This window comes from Bubalus bubalis, chromosome 9 (assembly GCF_019923935.1).
Source record: "Bubalus bubalis isolate 160015118507 breed Murrah chromosome 9, NDDB_SH_1, whole genome shotgun sequence".
Taxonomy (NCBI): domain Eukaryota; kingdom Metazoa; phylum Chordata; class Mammalia; order Artiodactyla; family Bovidae; genus Bubalus; species Bubalus bubalis.
This window is the reverse complement of record NC_059165.1, coordinates 89313594-89340160: the sequence shown is the minus strand read 5'-3', so window position 1 is coordinate 89340160 and position 26567 is coordinate 89313594. Positions and strand designations below refer to the sequence as shown.

General features: G+C 42.4%; 1 protein-coding gene across 1 annotated transcript; it reads left to right on the top strand.

Annotated features, from left to right (window-relative positions):
* The first annotated feature begins 62 nt into the window (after window positions 1-62).
* Window positions 63-2819, top strand: IL5 (interleukin 5). The gene is given in 4 exon segments (NM_001290894.1): window positions 63-231; window positions 437-469; window positions 2485-2613; window positions 2721-2819. Coding segments are annotated over 4 exon segments (405 nt in total). The 5' UTR covers window positions 63-87.
* Window positions 2820-26567: the final 23748 nt, after the last annotated feature.

Genomic DNA, 26567 nt, shown 5'->3' with positions numbered 1-26567 from the left:
TCCTCAAAGGGAGAGAATAAATTGGTTGGGTATGCAATCTTGTACTATGCACTTTCTTTGCCAAGGCAAACGCTGAACGTTTCAGTCATGAGAATGCATCTGCATTTGACTTTAGTAGCTCTTGGAGCTGCTTATGTTTGTGCCAATGCTGTAGAAAGTACCATGAATAGACTGGTGGCAGAGACCTTGACACTGCTCTCCACTCATCGAACTCTGCTGATAGGTGATGGGGTAATTTTCTTTTTGATTCCTACAGCCTTTAAAATATATAGGTAATCATTTGTGGTGGCTATTTTTAAAGATCTGTCATTAGTCATGAAATTATGAGAGAGTTAGTACAAATATAATTGATAACCATACGACTAGCAAGCATTTTTACTAAAAGTTACGAATATTAGAGTGCTTTTAAAATGAATGTATTTCCTTTCCTTTTCAGAACTTGATGATTCCTTCTCCTCAGCATACAAATGTAAGTTAAATCATGATTTGATAAATGATTGAGTGAATAAGTGAATTTCATATTTTAAGCTATAAAGCAAAGTTATCACTGGAATGATTTACTTTTCTCCATTTTGTTTTTATATGTGTGAATACAAAAGTATGTACTTAAAAATATTAGGAATGACTTTATAACAAGTAAAATCCATTAAACAAGTGGATCAGGCCCTCTGGTGATGTCAGTTCTACATTTCAAAGAGCCTCGAGTCAGGCATTCTTTTTTTTTGGTATTTAATGTCTTTTTTGCTATAGTTTAAAAATTAATTTATTTTTTAAATTGAAGTATAGATGATTTACAATGTTGTGTTAATTTCAGGCATACAAAGTGATTCAGTTACATGTCTGTGTGTTTACATATACATTATTTTATATATATTGTTTTTCAGATTCTTTTCCCTCCTTTCCATATATGTTATTATAAAATAGAGTGATAGGTGATACTCAATAGGTCCTTGTTGTTTATCTATTTTATATAGAGTAGTGTGTATATGTTACTCCCAAATTCCTAATCTATCCCTTCCTTCTACCTTTCTCCTTTGCTAACCATAAGTTTGTTTTCTATATCTGTGAGTCTGTTTTGTAAATAAGTTCCTTTGTATCATTTTTTTAGATTTGACATATAAGTGATATATGATATTTGTCTTTCTCTGTCTGACTTACTTCACTTAGTATGATAGTCTCTAGGTCCATCCCTGTTGCTGAAAATGACATTATTTCATTCCTTTGATAGTTGAATAATAGTCCATTGTGTGTATATATACACCACATCTTCTTTAGTCATTCATCTGTCAATGGACATTGCTATTGTAAATAGCACTTCTTTCTACAAAAATCCCATATTCAGTGAGAGGAGCCTCCTAGTTTCCATTCAACTCTGACCACCTATGACTTTCCTCACTTTTATGTATTTCTGAAACTTGAGCAAGTTAGGGTTATACTTTTAGAATCATGATCAGTAGACATTAAAATATACAATGAATGCCCTATATTAATATGTGTGCCATTTCTACATATTTAAATTATTATGATTATATAAAGGAATTGCATACATTTAACGGAGAAGGTGATGGCACCCCACTCCAGTACTCTTGCCTGGAGAATCCCATGGACGGAGGAGCCCTGTAGGCTGCAGACCATGGGGTCACGAAGAGTCGGACACCACTGAGCGACTTCACTTTCACTTTTCACTTCATGCATTGGAGAAGGAAATGGCAACCCACTCCAGTGTTCTTGCCTGGAGAATCCCAGGGACGGTGGAGCCTGGTGGGCTGCCTTCTCTGGGGTTGCACAGAGTCGGACACGACTGAAGTGACTTAGCAGTAGCAGCATACATTTAAAGAAAGTCATGGTTCTATTAAAATGTAAAATATATGATTTTATTGCTGCTGCTAAGTCGCTTCAGTCGTGTCTGACTCTGTGAGACCCCATGGACTGCAGCCCACCAGGCTCCCCAGTCCCTGGGATTCTCCAGGCAAGAACACTGGAGTGGGTTGCCATTTCCTTCTCCAATGCATGAAAGTGAAAAGTGAAAGTGAAGTCGCTCAGTCATGTCCGACTCTTAGCGACCCCATGGACTGCAGGCTACCAGGTTCCTCCATCCATGGGATTTTCCAGGCAACAGTACTGGAGTGGGGTGCCATTGCCTTCTCCCATATGATTTTATTAGTCTAACTAAAATAAAATTACCAGCTAGAACTACAAAAGGAAACTCACGTGAGGTCAATCAGTATTGTAGTTACATTATACTTCCTCAACATTTTAACTTTGGTTAAGGAGTTAATTTACATCATTTGTAAAACTCCTCAGTAATTACAAAAATTTTATCTATTTTTGGAAATTATATCTCACTGTGAAGTGGTCTAGAAAAGGAACAAGTAAAACATTCTTTGGAGAACGGAACTCATGTAAACAACACAACTAACTTCTGGGACCAAATTTTTATACCTTGTCTTGATTATTTATTGTTTTTAAATCTTCCTCATTTAGCACCAACTGTGCATTGAAGAAGTCTTTCAGGGAATAGACACATTGAAGAATCAAACTGCACAAGGGGATGCTGTGAAAAAAATATTCCAAAACTTGTCTTTAATAAAAGAATACATAGACCTCCAAAAAGTAAGCTAAAAACATTTAGTGGAAACTGAAATATACTTGTCTGGCTCTGCCTACATTTATGGGGATTGACAGTTTCCTACAATGCTTATTGTCTGTTCTTTTCACAGAGGAAGTGTGGAGGAGAAAGATGGAGAGTGAAACAATTCCTAGACTACCTGCAAGTTTTTCTTGGTGTGATAAACACAGAGTGGACAATGGAAAGTTGAGATCTGCCTCTTTCACTATAGTGAAAGTTTCTGGAGGAGGAGAAGGAGGTTTTAATGCAACAAGGATGAGGGCCAAGCAATGGTGGAGCCTTAATATTCAGTGTAATTAGACTTCAGAAGCAAAGTAAATATTTAGGCATACAACTGTTTTACCTCACACAGGCAGAAAGTGCATAAAACCAAAAAATTTAAGTTGTATTTCAGATGTCAGAATCACTGAAGCATTTTCCATAAGTTTGCTCCAGGCAAAATAGATACACATATATATATATACTTTTATCTATCTTATTTAACATAACATTTTGTAAAATGTCTGTTAATTTAATATTATTTATGAAATAATTGAGAACTTAGAAAATTAATATTTATTTCACCCTAAGCTATGTTTCAATAAAACAAAAATAGACAACCCTAGTTCAGTTTGTGGCTGGCCTTTGTCTTACTCCTGAAGTGAGCACAATCTGGGTGAGACCATGCTGAGTTTGGAGGTCTTTCCCATCTTCCGGGTGGCAGACGTGGCAGGTTGCTAGGCGTACCGCGGGTGGATGTGACCCAGTGGGACTGAATGGGGAAGGAGGCAGCAGGGACATGGGCAGGGGCTGAAGCCTGGCTTCTGCTCCACTATGCCCAGAGACTAGAATGGTGCAGGCTAAATGGCAGGTGAGGCATGAATGAGTGAATGAATGAATGAGTGATTATGAGGGCTGGCCAGAGAATTCAAATGAGTTTCACCACTTCACTAGGAGAGGAGGGCACTGTAGGAATCTGTATTTAGGTCTCTTTCCAGTCTATGAGAAGCACGTTGCAGACCAGTTGCACTGCCAGTCTGGGGAAGGGGCTGGAAATGCTGTTTGTGGAGCCCGGAGCACTGTGGACCTTGGGGAGTTTTTCACCGCACCTGACATTGTGGCCTAACAATGGGCAGAGAAGCACTGGTAGGCAGTTATAACAAGGAGACTCTGTTCTAGAGGTGCCCACCATCTATATTCCCAGGGAAGAACAGCATTAGGCAGAACAACAACCTAATCAGCCTGTTTATCACTATTGGTACCATATTTGAAAGTTCCTCTGCTTGAGGAAGTTTCTGAAGGATTCAGAAAATATGTGTTTTAAAGATGTACTTTAAAACTGAGATCTGGGGTTCGATCTCTGATCTGGAAAGATCCCACAGGCCACGAAACAACTAAGCCCATGTGCCACAGCTACTGAGCCTGTGATCTAGAGCCTGGGAGCCGCAATTACTGAAGCCCACATGCCCTGCAGCCCATGATCTGCAACAAGTCACATTGCAGAGAGCCCTCCAACCACAACAAGAGCGCAGCCCCCACTCACCGCAACTAGAGAAAAGCCTAAACAGCCAGAAATAAATTAAAAACAAAACAAAACAAAAACCTGAGACCTGAAGGAGAGGCCCAGTGACAACATTTATTATGCCACTAATTCCTTCCTTCGTTTACTGATCACAGGTCCAGTACTATGAGCTGGGAGAGCGCTGCGCACATGTGCTAGAGGGCCTTACAGATGGTGCCCTTAACCTGGCATTAGCTGCGTGGATTGCACATGTTGTGCTCCACTGCCTGTGTGACGAAACTACTCCTGCTGTTTCTGGGAGTGGGAGAGGGGCCAGGGCCATCACACACAGACTCCCAGTGGGAGAATGCAAGTCCTTTTGTGCAAGAAGACGCATTTGCCTTCCAGTGCAAACTCAGGCAAGGTGGTGAGCACTCTGCTGTGGCTTAGGTTCCCAATCTGTGCACCCACTAAGCTCCAAGAGCTGGGGCTGAGCTGATTAAGAGATGTCAGCACAGCACCACGCTGAGTACTCTCGAAACTGACAGGAAACAGGAAATTCAATTTGAGAAGAGACTGAAGGTCAGTTTAACTCAAGTCAGCAAATGTTTATTGAGCTCCCATATGTTCCAGGATTGTTCTAGGAACTAGGATTCATCAGTGAATAAACAGGACAAAATTCCCTGCCCTTGTAAACGTATGCGTCTATGTTAAGTCGCTTCAGTCATGTCCTGTGCTTTGCGGTCCCATGGACTGTAACCCATTAGGCTTCTCTGTCTATGGAATTCTCCAGGCAAGAACACTGGAGTGGGCTGCCATTTCCTCCTCTAGGGGATCTTCCGGACCCAGGGATCAAGTCTGCATCTCCTGTGTCTCCTACATCACAGGCAGGTTCTTTACTGCTGAGCCAAACAGGGAAACTATATATATATATAAGTTTATATATACATATATATGTATATGCTGCTGCTGCTGCTGCTAAATCACTTCAGTCGTATCCAACTCTGTGCGACCCCATAGACGGCAGCCCACCAGGCTCCGCTGTCCCTGGGGTTCTCCAGGCAAGAACACTGGAGTGGGTTGCCATTTCCTTCTCCAATGCATGAAAGTAAAAAGTGAAAGTGAAGTCGCTCAGTCATGTCCGACTCTTTGCGACCCCTTGGACTGCAGCCTACCAGGCTCCTCCGTCCATGGGACCTTCCAGGCAAGAGTACTGCAGTGCGGTGCCATTGCCTTCTCCAATATATGTATATAACTCTCTCTCTATATGTATCTAACGGAATACTACTTAGCCATAAAAAGAATGAAAATTTGCCATTTGTAACATGGATGGACCTGGAGGGTATTATGCTTAGTGAATTAAATCAGACAAAGAAAGACAAATACTGTGTGTTATCACTTATATGCAGAATCTAAAAACTTAAACAGGTAAATGTAACAAAAAAGAAACAGACTCATAGATATAGAGAACAAACTGGTTACCAGTGGAGAGGAGCCAGGGTGGAGGAAATATTGAGGTAATGGTTAAGAGGCACAAAGTACTATGTATAAAATAAATAAGCTACAAGGATATGTTATACAGTACAGGGAATACAGTAAATATTTTATAATCATATAAGTGGAGTATAATCTATACAAATTTTGAATCAGTATATTGTAGACCTGAAACTAAAATAATATTGTAAATCAACTGTACCTCAATTTTTAAAATAAAAATAAAATTAATTTGGCAGGAAAAAACTGTCATTTTCCCACTTCTTTATCAAGGTCCAATATAGTTATTGTGGATTTAAGGCTGGAATATCCTATCTAAAGTCTTACTCATCAACTCTTACCAATCTACCAGTCTTAGAGAAGCCAAAAGCTATCAGGGTTGCATGACACTCACAGAAATGGAACTTCTTACACCTACCAAGGATTTTTAAGGTGGAAACTGATTCCCCAGCTGAGTCTGTAAAACAATTCCAATCAGGTGGCCCCTGGTCAGGGATAGGGGGACTCCTACAAGTTATATGAACTGCTTCCTCACCTAGGCCTGACTACTGCGGGGCTCCAGAACCTAGGACAGCAGAGGAGAGGGCCTGGCAGGCTCCAGGTTACAGAAGGACTTGCACGAGTCTTGTTTTCCCTCTCAAAAGCTTATTCCAATAAAAGAGCATCTATTTGCTCTCTGCCTTAGTGATGCTGCTGTTAATGGCCAGTGGGAGGCGCCAGATTGAGATATCAGGCTAAGTTTTGGAGAGATGCAGAGGAACCTTCCCAGAGAACACCTCAACATGATGCATTTAAAACCAAAGTCCCCTCTCTGTCATCCATCCCCATCCCCTCAAAGCTACTGTTGCTGCTCTTGCTTGTCCTTCTTTGTCCTTTTCCTTCGAGGTTCCCTACTTGGCTAATATAATCATGACTACCTTCCTATTTAACTTATATGCAGAGTACATCACGAGAAACACTGGAAGAAGCACAAGCTGGAATCAAGATTGCTGGGAGAAATATCAATAACTTCAGATATGCAGATGACACCACCCTTATGGCAGAAAGTGAAGAGGAGCTAAAGAGCCTCTTGATGAAAGTGAAAGAGGAGAGTGAAGAAGTTGGCTTAAAGCTCAACATTCAGAAAACTAAGATCATGGCATCTGGTCCCAATCACTTCATGGCAAATAGATGGGGATACGGTGGAAACAGTGGCTGACTTTATTTTGGGGGGCTCCAAAAGCACTGCAGATGGTGACTGCAGCCATGAAATTAAAAGATGCTTACTCCTTGAAAGAAAAGTTATGGCCAACCTAGATAGCATATTAAAAAGCAGAGACATTACTTTGCTGACAAAGGTCTGTCTAGTCAAGGCTATGGTTTTTCCAGTAGTCATGTATGGATGTGAGAGTTGGACTATAAAGAAAGCTGAGTGCCAAAGAACTGATGCTTTTGAACTGTGGTGTTGGAGAAGACTCTTGAGAGTCCCTTGGACTGCAAGGAGGTCCAACCAGTCCATCCTAAAGGAGATCAGTCCTGAGTGTTCATTGGAAGGACTGATATTGAAGCTGAAACTCCAATACTTTGGTCACCTGATGTGAAGAGCTGACTCATTTGAAAAGACCCTGATGCTGGGAAGGATTGAGGGCAGAAGAAGGGGACGACAGAGGATGAGATGGTTGGATGGCATCACCGACTTGATGCACGTGAATTTAGGTAAACTCTGGGAGCTGGTGATGGACAGAGAGGCCTGGCGTGCTGCAATCCATGGGGTCTCAAAGAGTTGGATACGACTGAGTGACTGAACTGAACCTTCCTATCACCCTTCTGGAAGACTCCCTGACTTTAAACCTCTGTGCCCTTCCATCAACCATTCAGCTTCCGGAATGTCTCTCTGATTCCCCCTCTCCATCGGTGCCTCAGTTGAGGCCCTCACCTGTCACCTAGACTCAGCCATCACCAGCTCCCTACTTCAGGCTCTCCCCACACCTGCCAAGTCAGGGCTGTTGATAAAATAGACTCATGTCCACATGTCACTGCTGCAAACAAAACCCTCTGGCTCTCAAGTCCATTTTCTTTACAGGTCATACAGTTGTCCCTTCCAAGCACTACCATTCAGAAACACAGGCATCTCTCATTAAACATTGCTTGAAAGAAAATGCTAAACAGAGGCCTCATTACCATCATTTTAAATGGGAAAACTTTTCGTGCATTACATCTTAATCCAAAATCCTCAACCAATTTTCCAAAACATAAAACACAGTAAAATGCCTGTGTATAACCAACAAGCTGACATATTAGGCTGTAAAATATTTTAAGGTTTATATTTCTGTATTTGTTTGTTTAATCAATTGTGGTGAAATAAGAATGTAAAATATTTAAAACTGTACTTCCTGATCATGAAACCATTACTATGGCTTCTTTATCCTAATAATGTGCTACATGTCCCCTTAGTTGACATTCAGAGCCTTTCCAGTTGTTTTCTGTGAGCTTCGATATGCTACCAATTATATTGGGAATAAACCTAAAGGTTTTCTCTGTTGAGCTCCCCACCTCATCACTCTGTTTAAAAATGCATCAGGGTTGGGGGACATATACATAGTATTGCATTTTGAAAGGCATATGTGTTCTATGAATAAATGTTCTATGTGGAAAACTGGGAAGAAGTTCTGTAGGGAATGCAAACTCTTCCCAGCATACCCAGGACTTTTTTCACCTCTGTGCCTTTACACACCCTGTCTCAGTATGTCTGTCTTTTTCCACACAGGGAACCTGCAATTATCCTTTGGATGTTTTCATTCATCCCTCTATCTCCACTCTCACAGTCAGGCTCCAATACTAGCTAATTACACTAATTAGTTACACTAATATCTTTGATTCTCTCTCTGCCTAGCCCAGCAGTATTAGATGCCCTGCATTACTTTGGGCATTCCTCTATCAGAGACTTTGTTTTTATTTTATTTTTTTGGCTGCATCTCTACAGAACAGTTTGTTGGATTTTGGCTCCCCGACCAGCATTGGGACCTGGGCCCTCAGCAATGAAAGTGCAGTCTTAACCCCTGGACTGCCAGAGAATTCCCGTTTTAGAGCTCTTGTTTTTATATTGTAGTCTTTCAGATCCATCTTATACAACTCTGAATATGCATCAGTCAGAATCATCTAGAGGATGCTAAAGTAATAAATTACCTCTGGATCCCAGCCCAGGGACACAAGGGGAGTTTCTTTCTTAATCGCACTGTGGGTGTCAACTGGACAGCCCTGCACAGCAGCTGTCCTTCACAGGTTGGCTCAGTGTTCAGGATGCTTCCATCCCAGGGTGCTGCCATATCAATAGCTGCTGGCTGTCCGATGGTTAACCACTGCGAGGGGCATGGGTCTGATCCTTGTTCAGGGAACTAAGATCCTGCATGTTGCATGGTTTCACCAACCAACAAACAAACAAAACAATTGCCTTTTTCCATTATCTTTGGAGAATCACACCTCAGTTCTAGAAATCATACCATCACATGGAGGCAGGAAGACACAGCAAGTCTCAGCAAGTATGTCTGCCCATCACATCCTGCAGAAGTATTGAAAGGAGGAAGAATACCTTAGAACAGTCCAGAGAAAGGGCAAAGGAGAGGGGAGCTGATATGTTGGGCTCCCTTTTCTCTCCCATACCCCATTAGTCAAGGTTTACTCCACCGGAGCTTCCCTCCCTGTACTTTCAAGTCACATCACCTGGTCATCGGCAGCCACACGAGAGGCCAGACCTCATTTCACAGTGTGACATTCCATCTACATCTGCAAGAGAGAGCATACAAACATGTGTCCTATTCCAGACAGGAATTCCCAAAACTGATGCCAGAAGGCAAAGGAACCCAAAAGGGTTCTACAACCAATAAAGAAATCTGATCAATCATCTAAAATCTTCCCACAAAGAATACACAAAGGCCAGAGAGTTCTCTTGGTAAGTCTCCACAAATTTCCAAGTCAACATGTAATTCCAAACATACATAAACTTTTACAGAAAATAAAATGGAATACTTTACAGTTCATTTTATGAAACTAATACATACTGTAGTAAAATCCGAGGGGGATTGTATAAGAATAGAAAATTATGATCCTAAACTCATGAACATGGATGCAAAAACTGTAAACAAATGTTATCAATTCATGTCCAGTACGTATAAAAACATATTGTGTAATAAACTAAGTTGAATTTATTTCAAGAATTCAAGATTAACTAGATTACAAATCCATTAATATAATTTACCACATTAACCAAAGAGATAAACTGCCTTATATTGATGAAATAAAACAATTACTGAAATTTAAAATCCATTTATTGTAACTACTTTCAGCAGGATTGAAATAGAAAGGAATGTCTTTCAACTGATAAGCTTATAGCAAATACCACACTCAATGGTGATGACTAAAAGTATTTCTTAGAAAGCGTGGACCATGCAAGAAAACCTGTAGGACCACTGATGGTATGTGTGAACTGCAAAGTCAGCAGGAAGCACCATTTATATCACAGACATTGTAGATTGTAGATATGAATATGAATCATGAGGGTTTCCTAGTCTCTAGGAAAGATGATATGGCCAGTACATTACATCATCTTCCTTCACATCTTTCTTCCCTCACTTCCCCGCTCTCCTCAGCATCACCAGCCTAGGCTTATAACTGCCAAATAAAGTGTCAGCTCTCCAATCCTTGCCTCATGTTCTGCTTTCTGAGGAGAACTGGGCCATGACAATCGGTATCAGGTGTAATGAATCCTTGGAATGGAATTTTGGGGTTGGAGCACTCACCTCTGTAAAATAATAAGAGCGTTTTTGCTGAGAATACATGGACTGGCAATAACTTCTGATGTGTAGCGGCTTGGGAATGTCTTAAGCTTTAAACTCTGGCTAATTTGGGTGAAGGGAAGATGGAGAACAAGGCAATGGCAGTTAAAGTGGCCGGGAACTTATGGGAACCATGTTGTTAATAATTACAAGGATTGCAGAGTACTCTCCTGACCTTACCAAAAGAGAATGAATGATGGGTTCAGGACAATCCAATTCCACTTTAAGATATGCTCCAATTGCTAGAATATTCTATAGCAACTTTAAAGGAGGCCCTTATTTCCTACAGTCTCAGGGCCAATAATCAGAGTCAGATCTCAGATAGCCTGTATAATTTAAGGCCCAATTAGAAGACAGAAAGTATACTGGTTACTTTAATAGAATTGAATATTAATAACTGTTAAGCAGGTATTTGAATACAGGGAGTGCAAAAAGGGAACAATAAGGTATTTCATGAAGCTAGCGGCTGTTGGAAGCAGCTCTCACCCCTATGGCTGGGAGTCGAATGGAAGGAGTAGAAATATTAAAACCTAGAATCTTGGAGGGCCTGAAACTCAGGCCCCTGGAGGAGGGGCACTGCCCTACTGATGGTAGTGTTTCTGAGCCAGGGGAGAAAAGGGGTTTCTGGCGATGGGATCCAGACCTATTAGAGGGTGCCGGGTGGCTGGTGCTGGGATCTCAAAGGGAGATGAGTTTGTGCCGAGGTTGGTTCTATGAATGTTGGAAAACCTGCAAAGTGTAATCACTTGCCGCTACCGGAACAAACTGCTACAGCCAGGGTTAACCTCAGGGTTAGGAATACGAATATCAAAGATGCGAGTAGGAAACAAAAATAAGGACTAGGAAACAAACAGGAAGAGGCAAGTCCCTTCTTCCTCCAGCTTCCTCGTCTAGCACCCGCTATCAACAGATTCTAACAGAGAAACGGCTGGCAAAGGAGAAGTTGGTCTGCAGAACCCAGTCCTAGCTGAGTATAGAAGGCAGGTGTGAAGCTGAAAGGCAAGAGCTTCAAAACTGACATTCAGTCTTGGCAGGGAAGCAACAGGCCCGCAGAAGCTCACTAATATGCGCTGTCCAAATCCAGAGCACAGCAGACCTGAGGCTATCAGTCTAGAAGAACACAGAGTTGAGCAGGGCTGAGTTCACTGACATGCGAGCTACTCACTGTGACTCAGGATTTAATGTTTTGGCAAGAACTCTTGGAGCCGATCCTGACAGTTTGCTGGAATGTTGCTTTGAAACCTGACCTCGATGATGGCCTACGAAATAGTGAAGCTAGAACTTCCTTTCTGTAGTGTTGAAGCTCTATGTTCCCTAGACCCTAGGGCCTAGGGAGCACAGGGGACGCTCCTTCACTAACACAGCAACAGTAACTTCACTAACACTAGTGAGGAAAACAGGCATCATGACACAGCTTGGTAGTGGATGTTCTCTGTAAGCTGGGTGGAAGGTGGGGGATGCCGCCATTGACATGAGCTTCCTAATATCAGTGAGCGTTGATGGGATCCCTGGAGTGGCAGTGGCAAGTTTGGGGGCACATGGTCATCAGAGGCAAGGCGGACATCATTCTACAACTGGCAGCCAGGCCATAGTGGCAGTCAGGGTCCCTTGATCTTTGACTCTCAGGGATTTATTGTGATGGCTATTACACTGAGTTGCTCTTAGAGCAAGAAAGAGGGATTATCAAATGCCATTCAATGTACAGTCATCCCTCAGGCTTAAGCAGACCAGCTTTCACAAATTAGCCCTTTGGCTGTAGCCCACCAGACTCCTCTGTCCACGGGATTCTCAGGCAAGAATACTGGAGTGGGTAGCCATTCCCTTCTCCAGGGGAATCTTCCCAATCCAGGGATGGAACCCAGATCTCCTGCTTTGCAGGCAGATTCTTTACTGTTTGAACTACCCAGGAAGCCCTAAAAACAATTAGGAAAGTTGGTTAAATAGTTTTTAAAATCTATTTAAAAAATCAGAGCACAACAAGGCAATAAAGACTTAAAATATCAAAGCCCAGAGAGAGGGAAATTTAGAAGTGAGCCAGTCATGGCATAGCTTTTAACTTGAGGTATTTACTGACTAATAAGCATTGGTCATACTCAGCTGAATGCAGGGTTCCAGAGAATAGCAAGGAGAGGTAAGAAGGCCTTCTTAAATGAACAATGGAAGTAAATAGAGGAAAATAACAGAATGGGAAAGATTTAGAGATATCTTCAAGAAAATTGGAAATATCAAGGGAACATTTCATGCAAAGATGGGCACAATAAAGGATAGAAACAGTAAAGAACTAACAGAAGTGGAAGAGATTAAGAGGAAGTCACAAGAATACACAGGAAAACTATACAAAAAAGGGGGTCTTAATGACCTGGATAACCATGTGGTTACTCACCTAGAGCCAGATATCCTGGAGTGTGAAGTCAAGAGGGCCTTAGGAAGCATTACTATGAACAAAGCTAGCAGAGGTGATGAAATTCCAGCTGAATTATTTAAAATCCTAAATGATGATGCTGTTCAAGTGCTGCACTCAATATGTCAGCAAATTTGGAAAATTTAGCAGTGGCCACAGGACTGGCAAAGGTCAGTTTTCATTCCAATCCCAAAAAAGGACAATGCCAAAGAATGTTCAAACTACCATACAATTGTGCTCATCTCACATGCTAGCAAGGTAATGCTCAAAATCCTTCCAGCTAGGCTTCAGCAGTGTGTGAACTGAGAGCTTCCAGATATACAAGCTGTGTTTCAAAGAGGCAGAGAATATGTGTGTGCTAAGTCGCTTCAGTTGTGTCTGACTCTTTGCAACTCTATGGAGTATAGCCCACCAGGCTCCTCTGTCCACAGGTTCTCCAGGCAAGAATCCTGGAGTGGGTTGCCATTTCCTACTCTAAGGATCTTCCCAACCCAGGGATTGAAACCCTGTCTCTTATGTCTCCTGCATTGGCAGGCAGACTCTTTACTGCCAGTGCCTCCTGGGAGGGAGCGGAACAAGAGATCAAATGGCCTACATTTGTTGGATCATGGAGAAAGCAAAGGAGTTCCAAAAAAACATCTACTTCTGCTTCATTGACTCTGCTAAAGCCTTTGACAGTATGGATCACAACAAACTGTGGAAAATTCTTAAAGAGATGGGAGTACCAGACCACCTTACCTGTCTCCTGAGAAACCTATTTGCAGGCCAAGAAGCAACAGTTAGAACCAGACATGGAACAATGGACTGGTTTCAAATTGGGAAAGGAGTACATCAAGGCTGTATACTGTCACCCTGCTTATTTAACTTATGTGCAGAGTACATTATACGAAATGCTGGGTTGGATGACTTACAAGCTGGAATCAGGATTGCCAGGAGAAATATCAACAACTCAAACACGCAGATGATACCACTCGAATGGCAAAAAGTAAAGAGGAACTAAAGATCCTCTTGACGAAGGTGAAAGAGGAAAGTGAAAAAGCTGGCTTGAAATTCAACATTCAAAAAACTAAGATCAAGGCATCTGGTTCCATCACTTCATGGCAAATAAAAGAGGAAAAAGTGGAAGCAGAAACAGATTTTATTTTCTTGGGCTCCAAAATCACTGTAGACAGTGCCTGCAGCCATGAAATTAAAAGACACTTGCTCCTTGAAAGTAAAGTTTCCAAAAAAACATGTTAAAAAGCAGAGACATAACTTTGTCCATAAAGTTTCATACAGTCAGAGCTATGGTTTTTCCGGTAGTCATGTATGGATGTGAGAACTGGACCATAAAGAAGGCTGAGTGCTGAAGAATTGATGCTTTCAAAGTGTGGTGCAAGAGAAGACTCTGAAAGTCCCTTGGACTGCAAGGAGATCCAACCAGTCAGTCCTAAAGGAAATCAACCCTGAATATTTATTGGAAGGACTGATACTAAAGCTGAAGCTCCAATATTTTGGCCACCTGATGGAAAGAGCTGACTCATTAGAAAAGATCCTGATGCTGGGAAAGATTGAAGGCAAAAGGAGAGGGGAGCAGCAGAGAATGAAATGGTTAGATAGCATCGTTGACTCAGTGGACATGAATCTGAGCAAACTATGGAGAGAGTGAAGGACAGAGGTGCCTAGTGTGCTGCAGTTCATGAGGTGGCAAAGGATCGGACGTGACTCAGAAACTGAACAGCAAACCATCGGTCTAGAGATTGAGGAGCTGAGCCACAGAGACGCTAACAGAAGAGCTATGGCTGAGGGGCTGTGGATAAAGCAGAGTTTTACGAAGTCTCATGGGTAAGGGGAACGAAAATGGGAGTTCCGTGCCCACCAGGTAGGAACAGTTCCTGTAAGTACTGCTGTTTTCAGCTGGGACCCTTGAAGATTTATACTCTCAGAATAAGAACTAGCTTAAAATAAACCAGTCTTTTAAAAACCAAAACCCACAACCAAGAAATGGGCAGATCTAAACAGACATTTCTCCAAAGAAGACATACATATGGCAGAAGCCCATGAAAAGATGCTCAACATCACTAATTACTAGAGAAATGCAAACCAAAACTACAATGCGATATCACCTCACACCAGTCAGAATGACCATCATCAAAAACCGGATGAACGATACAGTCCATGGAATTCTCCAGGTCAGAATACTGGAGTGGGTAGCCTTTCCCTTCTCCGGGGGATCTTCACAATCCAGGGATCAATCCCACGGTCTCCCACATGGTGGGCAGATTCTTTACCAGCTGAGCCACAAGGGAAGCCCAAGAATACTGGACTGGGTAGCCTATCCCTTCTCTAGGGGGGATCTTCCTGACCTTTCAAGGATCTTCCTGACCCAGGAATCAAACCGGGGTCTCCTGCATTACAGGCAGATGCTTTACAGGGGAGCTATCAGGGAAACCCTCAAAAAGTCTACAAACAATAAAAGCTGGAGAGGGTCTGGAGGAAAGGGACACCTGCAACACTGTTGGTGAGAATGTAAATTGGTGGAACCACCGTGGAGAACAGTATGGAAGGTTCTTAGAAAGCTAAAAATGGAACTAATGTTGTTTAGTCGCTAAAGTCGTGTCTGACTCTTTGCGACCCTGTGGACTGGAGCTCATCAGGCTCTTCTTTCCAGGGGATTTCCCAGGAAAGAATATTGGAGTGGGTTGCCATTTCCTCTGCCAGGGGATCTTCCTGACCCAGGGATCTAACCTGCATCTCCTGTGTCTCCTGTATTGGCAGGTGGATTCTATACCACTGAGCCACCTGGGAGCCAAAAGTGAGAACAGGGTGTGGGAAAACCGTGAAGGAAAATGCAACCCCTGAGACTAACCACAGGAGCTGCAACGAGAGAGAGAATAGTATCTACAACTTTGAGCTCCAGAGGGCTGTGTGGAGAGGGTCACTGGTAGGAGCCAGGACCCTCAGCCAAGGGACACAGCCATTGCGTTGCACAGTGCTCAGCAACCTTGCAAGATGGGAGCTGGGAGGACACGTATCCTACCTTGACTGAGCTCCCAGCCAAACCCAATGGGGGGGCCTTCGAGCAAAGAATCATTTCCAGAGTCCACACTGGTATGCCTCCCAGGACACAGGCTAAAGAAGGGCGGCAAGGGCATCTGAAGGGGCACGCAGGTGCTCTCCAGCACCAAGACAAAGATTTTGCAAATAAATCCGTAAAGTATAGATTATTAAAGGAAAGATGGATACAGTCGACGTTTCTCAAATGTACCATAAGGAGGGGGAAAACACAAGCCACAATGTAGGACAAATACTTGCATCATGTATAAAAGACAAAGGATTCATTTCTAGACCATGTAACAAAGTCCTCATAATCAATAAGAAAAAGATAAATAACCCACTACAAAAAGAAGGTAAATGACATGAGTAAGCACTTCTCAGAACAGGAAACTCAGATGGCCAATAAACATATCAAGAGATGTTCAACCTTGTTAGTAGTCAGGGAAATGCAAAATTACACCGCAATGAGATAACATTTCACACCCACCAGACTGGCAAAAATGAAAAAGTCAGATATTACAAGTCTTGCCCAGGGTGTGAAGTAGAAGGAATTCTTACACGTTGTAAAGTATAAGGGTAAGCAAGAGTGTAAACTGGTACTTTTGAAATGTAGTGCCCAGTGAAATGGAAGATGGGTGCACTCTTGGACCCAGAAATTCAATTTACTGTGTATTCTACAAAAATTCTTGCATGTGTACACCAGAAACTATAAGTTTGTGCATAACAGCACTGGCTTTTTAAAAAATAAATTTTTATTTTAGATTAGTTTTAGATTTACAAAAAAATTGTAAATTTTGTGAGGAGAGTACAGAGTACCCCACACTGAATTTCTCCTATTATTAACATTGTAAATAAGTAACGCGGTGCTTCCCCGGTGGTACTAGTGGTAAAGAATCTGCCTGCCAAGGCAGGAGACGTAACAGACCTGAGTTCGATCCCTCGGTTGGGAAGATCCCCTGGAGGAGGGCATGGCAACCCACTCCTGTATTCTTGCCTGGAGAATCCCATGGGAGGAGGAGCCTAGCAGGCTACAGTCCGTAGGGTTGCCAAGAGTAGGACACGACTGAAGCGACTTAGCCCGCATGTGAGTAATGTACATTTGTCACATTGATGAACCAACACTGATATGTTATTATTCATTAAAGTCTGTACCTTATTCAGATTTCCTTATTATTTATCTAATCCTTTTTGCATCATTGTTTTTAATAGCAAACACTTGGGACTTCGCTGGTGGTCCAGTGGTAAAAAGTCTGCCTGCTAATACAAGGGACATGGGTTTGACCCCTGATGTGGGAAGATTCCACATCTTAGTTGTGGGGGCAACTAAGCCTGTGTATCACAAATACTGAAGCCCACATGCCAAGAGCCTGTGCTCTGCAACAGGAGGAGCCACCTCAACATGAGAAGCCTGTGCACTGCAAAAGAGAGAACGCCGCCCCCAACTCACCGCAACTAGGGAGAGCCATCGGGGACCAAGGAAGACCCAGCGCACCCAAAAATAAGCAAAAAATGAACAAAAAAAATTTTTTTAATATAAAAGTTGAGGGGAAATGTAAATAAATTGTGGTTTATCCACTCACCCGATTATAGTAAATACAGTAAATAAATGTACAGTTATATGGGTCAGCATGGATGAATTTGAAAACATTTTGTTGAGCAGTAAAAGCCAGTTTTAAATACCGATTCCATTATGAGAAGTCCAAAACCCAGCAAAACATAATCATATATAATTTGAGGCTATTTTCATATGTGATAAAACTATAAAGAATAGCAAAGAAATAATTAACCAGAAAATCAAGATAGCAGTTACTTCTGGTGGGGACTGAGAGGGACGCTGTGGAAGAAACACATTCGATGGGGATGGGATGGTGGGCACATGGGTTTTTATTTTGTTAAACTTTAAATTGTACGTGTGCACTATATTTTATATGTATGATACATTCATAATAATCACTTTAAAGCTCTTTACCGTCCTGCTCCTCCTCCTCCTCCCAAAGCATATTTTCCACACAGTCCTCATCCTCCAGAATTCTGGTTTAAGGGAAAAGGTGATGTGTTAGAGTCAGAGGAAACAGGAACCCCAGCCCTCCATGCCCAAACCAGAGAAATGTGATTACGTCTCTTATCGACCTTTCAAACCCCACCACACATCATGATGCTTCCTGTTTCTCAGAAGTTAAGAAAGGTGCTGACATGATGTAATGAGTGGAAGCCAGGCTGCTGTTTATACAAATCCATTCAGAACCCTGGGTATCAGGCTGGACAGGCTTGGACAGGCTGGACTCCCAGCTGTGGTCAGGAGCACAGGCCAAGCGGAGGCCCCTCGGTGGGGAATGACCCCCAGTTTGAAGATTGATGACCTTTGTTGTAAGAGCCAGCAAGGTCACGTCCGTCACCTGCCCTCAGTGAAGCCTTGTGCCACAGTGATGGGCGTGGTCTCCCGCTGGGGCCTAAGACATCTGCCACCACCCGTGCCCTCAGTTCCTCCACATCCATCCCTCCCTTGTCTGGTCACATGGTTGACTATCCATCTTGGTGAGAAAACACTCCCCGAGCACGCATGATGCACCACACTGCTCTCAGTACTGGCGATGCGGCAGGGAGCAGGACCCTGGCCTGCTCGAGCACCATTACACCAGCAGAGGGGCCAGACAACAGGCAGACCGAACAACTAAACTGTGGTGAGTGCTAGACAAAGGTGGAGGAAAACAACCACCAGGTCAAGGTGTAAGTGTGAAAGTCAGGCTATGTGCTAAGTTGCTTCAGTCATGTCTGACTCTTTGCGACCCTACAGACTGTAGCCCGCCAGGTTCTTCTATCCATGGGATTCTCCAGGCAAGAATATTGGAGTGGGTTGCCATGCCATCGTCCAGGGAATCTTCCCGACCCAGGGATTGAACCCGTGTCTTCCTGCGCTGGCACGCAGGTTCTTTACCACTAGTGCCACCTTGGAAGGCCCGAAAGTCAGGCTACCTGAGTTCAAATTCTACTGCCCATTCTTTGGGCAAGTTAACCAACCTTTCTAGGCCTCAGTTTCCTTTTCTATAAATTGGCAGTGATAATCAATCTTACTGTATAGAGTTGGCTGAACAGTGATTTGTTCAAAAACTATTTACTGAGCACCTCTATATGCCAGGCTTCCTTGGTGACTCAGATGGTAAAGAATCTGCCTGCAATTTGGGAGACCTGGGTTCGATTCCTGGAGGGAAGATTCCCTGTAGAAGGGACTGGCTACCCACTCGTGTTCTTGCCTGGAGAATTCCATGGACAGAGAAGCCAGGAGGGCTACAGTCCATGGGGTTGCAAAGAGTTGGACACAACTGAACGGCTAACACTTCCCTGTGCCAGGCACAAAGCATCAGTCGTGAAGATGACAGGCAAGGCCTGGCCCTCAACATGCTTACATCATAGTGGAGGAAGCCAGTGGTTAAGGAAAGGACATTTCAGAGAGTGGTAAGGGCCGGGTACTTGATGTGATGGAGGGAGACTGAGGAGGTGCTGGGGAGTGAGGGCCACCGTACATATCAGGGAAGGCCTCTGTGCTAATGGTGAAAAGGAGCCAGCTCTGTGGAAGGCACAGCCAAACAGCAGGAGCAGCAAGCGGGAGAGTCCTGAAGCGGCGTGAACTTGGTGTGGCTGAGGAACAGCAGGAAGACAGAGACACCGGAGCGTGTTAGCTGGGGTTCTGGAGACGAGGCTAGGGAGAGAGGGGGGGCCTGTACAGGCCATGGAGAAGACTTAGCATTTCTTCTACTGTGAGAACTCACTGAATGTTTCAAGCAGAAGAGGGACATTATCTCACATGCTCTTAAAAAAAAGAAATTCTTGCTTCTGTGTAGAAACAGTTAAGGGTACTGTTTAATCAAGGAAACCAGTTAGGAGGCTATTGCTCTGCTGTCGGTGGCTTGAATTTGCGTCTGTGATACGGGGGAATGGTGTGGGATGGGCTGGAGGGAGCAGAATCCCATCATGTGGGAGCCTGATCTCTGTCTTCTTCTACCCCTGCAGCTTCTTCCGTGGACCTAAGGTCCCTGCCCGCTATCTCCCCACCTGCTGCTTCATGGCCCGGGAGCCCTCTCCTGTAACTCAGAGACGAATGAACGCTAGTCTGGTCTGGCTCCTGAGACCTGGATGAGCAGGCTTCAGCTCCCATCTGCCCACCCACGGTCTTTGCCAAGGTAGCCGCAGGTTCCAGGGGCTTGTGTTCGCATGATCATCATTGGCTCCCTGCTCCTGCAATTTGTGGTCTATCCAGATACTCTCTGAGTGCTGCTCCTAGCATGCAGCCCTTTCCACTGAATCCTGTTCACACAGTAAAGCTGATCAGCCACCCAGACCTCTATGACAGAAGCAGTCTCAAACTGAGCACTAGTGTTCTTGGTCTTTGAAGTCGTGTGGTGGATTTTCCGCTTCTCCATCTCCTTTTTCACGATTCTCATCTCTAACCTCGTGCCGTCTTGCCAACTCCCCTTCCCCACTCACCCAATTCCAGTTCGTTTGTTATACAGAGCCGTTTCCTAGAGGTTTGGGGACCTCAGCTCTTTTCACCCAGGGACCCACCACCTCAGCCTCCTGGCTCCCTCTACTGGCTGATTTGGGCATTTCCCTAATAATTCCTACTGAAACCGGATACGGTGACTGGCTGCAAGGCTGCCATTGAAGCCCCTGCACATATACTGGTCCTAAGAGTTTAAGGTGCTTTAGACATCAGGAAACAAATTAAAACTGTCTGATTCTGACACGGAAATCTGGGCTAAAGGAAACCAAGCTCTCTTTACTGTTCCCTGGCTGAGGGACAGTTTCCTGGGGTATTCACATGACCCAACACTGCCCTCTGGTGGCTGTCAGATGTTAATTCTAAAACCCACTGTACCACCTCTTACCGCAGAGCCTTCCCAAACCTTATGCCGATCGGCTCACTCCCTAGACGGAGACAGAGACAAGTCCTTGGACCAAGTTCTGTCTTCTGCGAAGGGGCCATTATATTTCTGGGGGCCTACCCAGTTGAGTCTCAGCAGTTATCTGAGTTCAGTCAAGGGAAGAGGTCAGGTGGGACCTTGAACCTGAAAGGCCAAGGGGAAGTAGAGGTGATCCATCTTCCATCTCAAGTCCTTCTCATGGCCCCAACCATAACCAAAATGGGGCACTCCCAGCCCTAGGAAGTAAGTGGGGTGAGAAGGTACCCAACCTTCCTTAGGACTGTGTTGTCCTAACCCAGAGTTGCAGTTCTCCTTTTTTTCTGCATCAAAAGAGTTATATGCATGGTGTAAATATATATATGTATGTGTGTGTGTATGTGTGTGTATTCATGATGTATAAAGCAAGATTTTCCCAAATGTATCCTCCAGTCAGTTAGGGATATGTTGCTACTTTATAGCCTTGGTCTTTTTCACTTTGCCAGGTGGGCACTTTAATTACCCATCTTTCATAGGTGAGGAAAGTGAGGGTTAGAGAGGCCAAGTAACTAGCTCAAAGTCACACAGCTTGTGAATAGTTGGGATATGGAATGAGGACAAAAGATACGTGCTGGGAGAGCAATCTGAAAAGAGGAAAAGTTTTCTCATGTGTTCAGCTTTACCATGAGCTGGCCTGTGTTTTCTGTCACTCAGGCTGTGGATGCAAAGTTAAAGTGTTAGCGGTAACCAGCTGCAGGAGGATGTCTGAGTTGGGTGGGGATTGGGGTGGGTGGGGGTGTTTCAGCTTTGGGCTCCCACAGTTTCTATTCCTGTAACTCTGGGTCACAGAACTGTCAATTTCCTTGTCACCGGAACCTGTGCTCCTTGAGGGCAACCACTGTATTTTATTCTACGGCTTTACTGAGGTATCATTAACAAAGGAGAAACTGAACTTAGTTAAATCGGGCAATTTAATAAATTTGGAATATGTTTGCATCTGTGAAACCGTCACCATAATCAAGAGACTGAACAGATCAATCACCCCTAAAAGTTTCATTGTGCCAGTTAGCAATCCTTTCCTCCACTTTTTCTTTTTGGCCTTCCCTCCCCCAGGCAGTCATGAATCTGCTTTCTGTCACTATAGATTAGTTTGCATTTTCTAGAATTTTATAAAAATGGGATCATTATCAGACTGGCTTCTTTGACTTGGCAGAATTACTGTGTGATTTATCATATTGTTGTATATATCAACTTTGGCCACCTGATGTGAAAAACTGACTCATTGGAAAAGACCGTGATGCTGGGAAAGATTGAAGGCGGGAGGAGAAGGGGATGACAGAGGATGAGATGGTTGGATGGCATCACTGACTTGACAAACATGAGTTTGAGTAAGCTCTGGGAGTTGATGATGGACAGGGAAGCCTGGCGTGCTGCAGTCCATGGTGTCACAAAGAGTTGACATGACTGAGTGACTGAACTGACTGACTGTATACATCAGTAGGGCTGGCTTTTGAACAGCCTGGGTTTGAACTTGGCGATGAATCCGCTTAATGAAGATTTTAAAAAATAAATACACATATGCGCTGTAAATGTATTCTGTCTTCCTTACTATTTTCTTAGTAACATTACTTTTCTCTAACTTACTTTATTCTAAGAATATACTACATAATACATATAGAAAATATGTGTTAGGAAATTCCCTGGAGGTCTAGTAGTTAGGGCTCTGTGTTTCTACCGCAGGGGAAAGAGGTTGATTCCTGATTGGGGAACTAAGATCTCACAAGCTTCCAGGTGCAGCCAAACAAAAACAAAAATATGTGTGTGTGTGTCTGTGTGTGTGTGTTAATCAACTGTTTGTGTTATCTGTGAGGCTTCCAGGCAACAGTAGGATATTAGTAGTCAAGTGTGGGGGCAGTGAAAAGTTATATTCATGTTTTGGCTATATGGCGGAATCGGATCCCTAACCCAGCATGGTTCAGGGTCCACTAGTTTATTCTTTGTTTATTTTTATTTATTTAGATTTATATTTAAATTAACTTACAGTAAAACAAAAACCTTTTAAAATGCTGCTGCTGCATCAGGTCTCAGCTGCGGCGTACAGGATTCTTACTGTGTCATGTGGGATCTTTTTTGTGGTATGTAGACTCTCTAGCTGCAGCAGTAAGAGCTTAGTTCCTCTGCCACATGTGGGATCTTAGTTCCCTGACCAGGGATCGAACCCGTATCTCCTGCTTTGCAAGGCGGATTCCTAACCACTGGACCACCAAGAAAGTCCCCCACAGGGGGGGAAAAAAAAAAAAACACACAACTTTTTGGTGAACAGGTCTATGAATTTTAACATGGGTATGGATTTGAGTAACCAACACCACAGAATCAGAATACGGAACAGAAAACTCCTTGATGCTATCTCCACCCCGAACGTCTGGGAACTAATGATCTGATCTCCATCAACATAGTTTCATCTTTTCCAGAATGTCATTTTAGTGGAATCAGACAGCATGTAGCCTTCTGAGATCAGTTCCCTTTACTCAGCACGATGACTAAGAAATTCACCCAAATCATGGGTTCATTTCTGTCTTTCCTTCCTTCTTTTTCTTTTCTTTCTTTTTCTTTCTTCCCTCCCTCCCTTTCTTTTTTTGAAGAGTAGCATTTCATGGCATGGGTGTCTGAGTGTGTTTATCCATTCACTCGGTGCATATTTGAGTTGCTTCCAGTATTTGACAGCTATAAATAAAACGGCTATAAACATTTGTGCACAGGTGTTTGTGTGGACATGTAATACATCTTCATCTATCTAGGATAAGCACCTAGAAGGAGGATCGCTGGATCATAGAATAAATGTTGTTTAACTTTACAAGAAACTGTCAAATTCTTTTCCAAAGTGGCTGTATCATTTTGTATTTCCATCTGAAATGTATGAGAATTCCAGTTGCTCCATTTCCTCACCAATACTTGGTCTTGCCAATATTTTTTATTTTATTCTAATAGATGTGTAGTGGTACCTCATCATAGTTATGATTTGCATTTATCTAGTAGTTAATGATGCTGAAATATTTGCATCTAATTACTGATATATTGTGGCTTAAATCTTCCTTTTTTTTTTTTTTTGTTCATTTTCTGTTCTCTCATTTCTTTGTTTTCTTTTCTCTTTCTGAGTTCTTTATACATTAGGTATATCTTCTGCCTTCCCTGGTGGCTCAGAGGTTAAAGCATCTGCCTGCAATGCTGGAGACCTGGGTTCAATCCATGGGTTGGGAAGATCCCCTGGAGAGGAAATGGCAACCCAGTCCAGTAGTCTTGCCTGGAAAATCCCATGGACAGAGGAGACTGGTGGGCTACAGTCCACAGGGTAGCAAAGAGTCGGACACGACTGAGAGACTTCACTTTCACTTATCCAATATAGGATTTCAAATATTTTCAAATCTTAAGCTTAACTTTTCATTTTCTTGATGATGTCCTTTGAAAAGCAAAAGTTTATATTTTGAAGTCTAATTTGTCAATTTTTCATTTATGGATTGTGGTTTTGGTAGTGTAGCTCAGAGCTCTTTGCTTAAAGATATTCTCCTGTGTTTGCTTCTAAACATTTTATAGCTTTAACTCTTACAATTATGTCTATGACCCATTTTGAATATTTATGTGAGGTAATTATATAACTTCTTCATGAATGTAGATAATCAACTGTTCTGGCACCATTTGTTGTAAATACAGTTGAATTGTCCTGACACCTTTATTAAAAATGAATAGACTATAAATGTAAGAATTTGTTTTAGTACTGTCAATTCTGTTCCAAATATATATGTGTATAAATTTGAATAAGATATGTGTTATCTTTTGATTACAGTAGCATTATAGTAAGTTTTAAAATTTTTATTTTCATTGAGTTATATTTGAAACACAATACTGTATAAATTTAAGGTGTACAATGTATTGATTTGGTACAGTTATATTACAACATAATTGCCATAATGGCAGTTATTTTATTGTTTTGATGCTATTGTGAATGAGACACTTTCTTTTACAGATGTTTTAGTGTATAGAAAAGCAGCTTATTTCTGTGCATTGATTTCATATCCTGCAACTTTACAAAATTCATTGATTAAATCCAGGATATTTTTAAGTTGAGTCTTTGGGGTTTTCAATATAAAAGATCATATAACCAGCAAATAGCAATAACTTTACCTCTTCCTTTCTAATTTGTATGCCTTTTATTTCTTTGTTTTGCCTGAGTGCTCTAGGTAGAACTTAGCGTACTATGTTGAATAAGAGTGGTGAGAGTGGGCACCCTTATCTTGTTCCTTATCTTACCAGAAAAGCCTTCCATTTTTCTCTATCAATTATAATGCTAGTTGTGGGTTTGTGGTATATGGCCTTTATTACATTTAGGTATGTCCCTTCTACATCCAACCAATTGAGGGTTTTTATCATGAAGGGATGTTGAAGTTTGTCAGATGCCTTTTCTGCATCTATTGAGATGATCATATGCTTTCTTTCATTCTATGAATGTGAGATATCACATTTATTGACTTGCATTTGTTGAACCATCCTTGTATCCTGGGGATAAATCTCACTTGGCCATGGTATATAACCTTTATAATGAGTTCTTCAACTAAGTTTGCTAATTTTTGTTGAGAATGTTTGCATCTATGTTCACCAGGGATTTTCATCTATAATTTTCTTTTCTTGTGGTGTGCTTATGTGGCTTTGGTGTCAGGGTAATGCTGGCCTCATAAAATGAATTTGGGAGTGTTCCCTCTCCTTCAGTTTTTGAGAAGAGTTGGAGATGGCTTGGGGTTCCTCTTTAGCTGTTTGGTAGAATAATCCTGTGAAGCCATCTTGCCCTCGAGATTTCTATATTGGGAGGTTTTTGATTACTGGTTAAACTTCCTTACTCTTTATTGGCCTGTTCAGACTTGCTAGTTCTCCCTGGTTCAGTCTTGCTAGGTTGTATGATTCTAGGAAATTATTCCTTTCTTCTAGGCTATCTAATTTATTGATGTAATATAACTATTCATAATAGTCTCTTATGATTGTATGTGTTTCTGTAGTGTGAGCTATTGTTTCTCGTCTTTCATTTTTTATTTTATCTGAGTCCTCTTTTTTTTTTCCTACTAGTCTCACTAAAGATTTGTCAATTTTGCTTATCTTTTTAAAAAGCAGTTCTTAGTTTCACTGATCTTTACTATTGTTTTTCTGATCTCTATTTCGTTTGTTTCTATTATTTTCATTTATTTTCTACTATGATCTATTATTTTTTTCCTTCTGCTAACTTTAGGCTTTAATTTGCTCTTCTTTTCCGAGTTCTTTGACATAAAAGCTAAGCTTTCATTTACAATGTTTCTAATTTCTTTTCTTTCTTTCTTTTTTGAATGAGCACTTTCTCTCTTTCTTTTTTATTTATTTACTTACTGGGCTGTGCCAGGTCTTAGTTGCAGCCTGCAGGATCTTTAGTTGTAACATTTGAACCCTTAGTTGCAGCAAGTGCGGTCTATTAATAGTTCCCTGACCAGGGATCAAACCCAGGCTTCCTGCACTGGGAGTATGGAGTCTTAGCCACTGGACCACCAGGGATGCATCCTTAAGAGTTTGGCGCTCAGTTGTGTCTGACTCTCAGCGACCCCATGGCTCCTCTGTCCATGGGATTCTCCAGGCAGGAACACTAGTGTGGGTTGCCATTCCTTTCTCCAGGGAATCTTCTCGACCCAAGGATTGAATCTGGGTCTCCCGCATTGCAGGCAGATTCTTTACTGTCTGAGCCACCAAGGAAGACTGGACTACCAGCAAAGTCCCTCTAATTTCTTAATACAAGCATTTATCACTATAA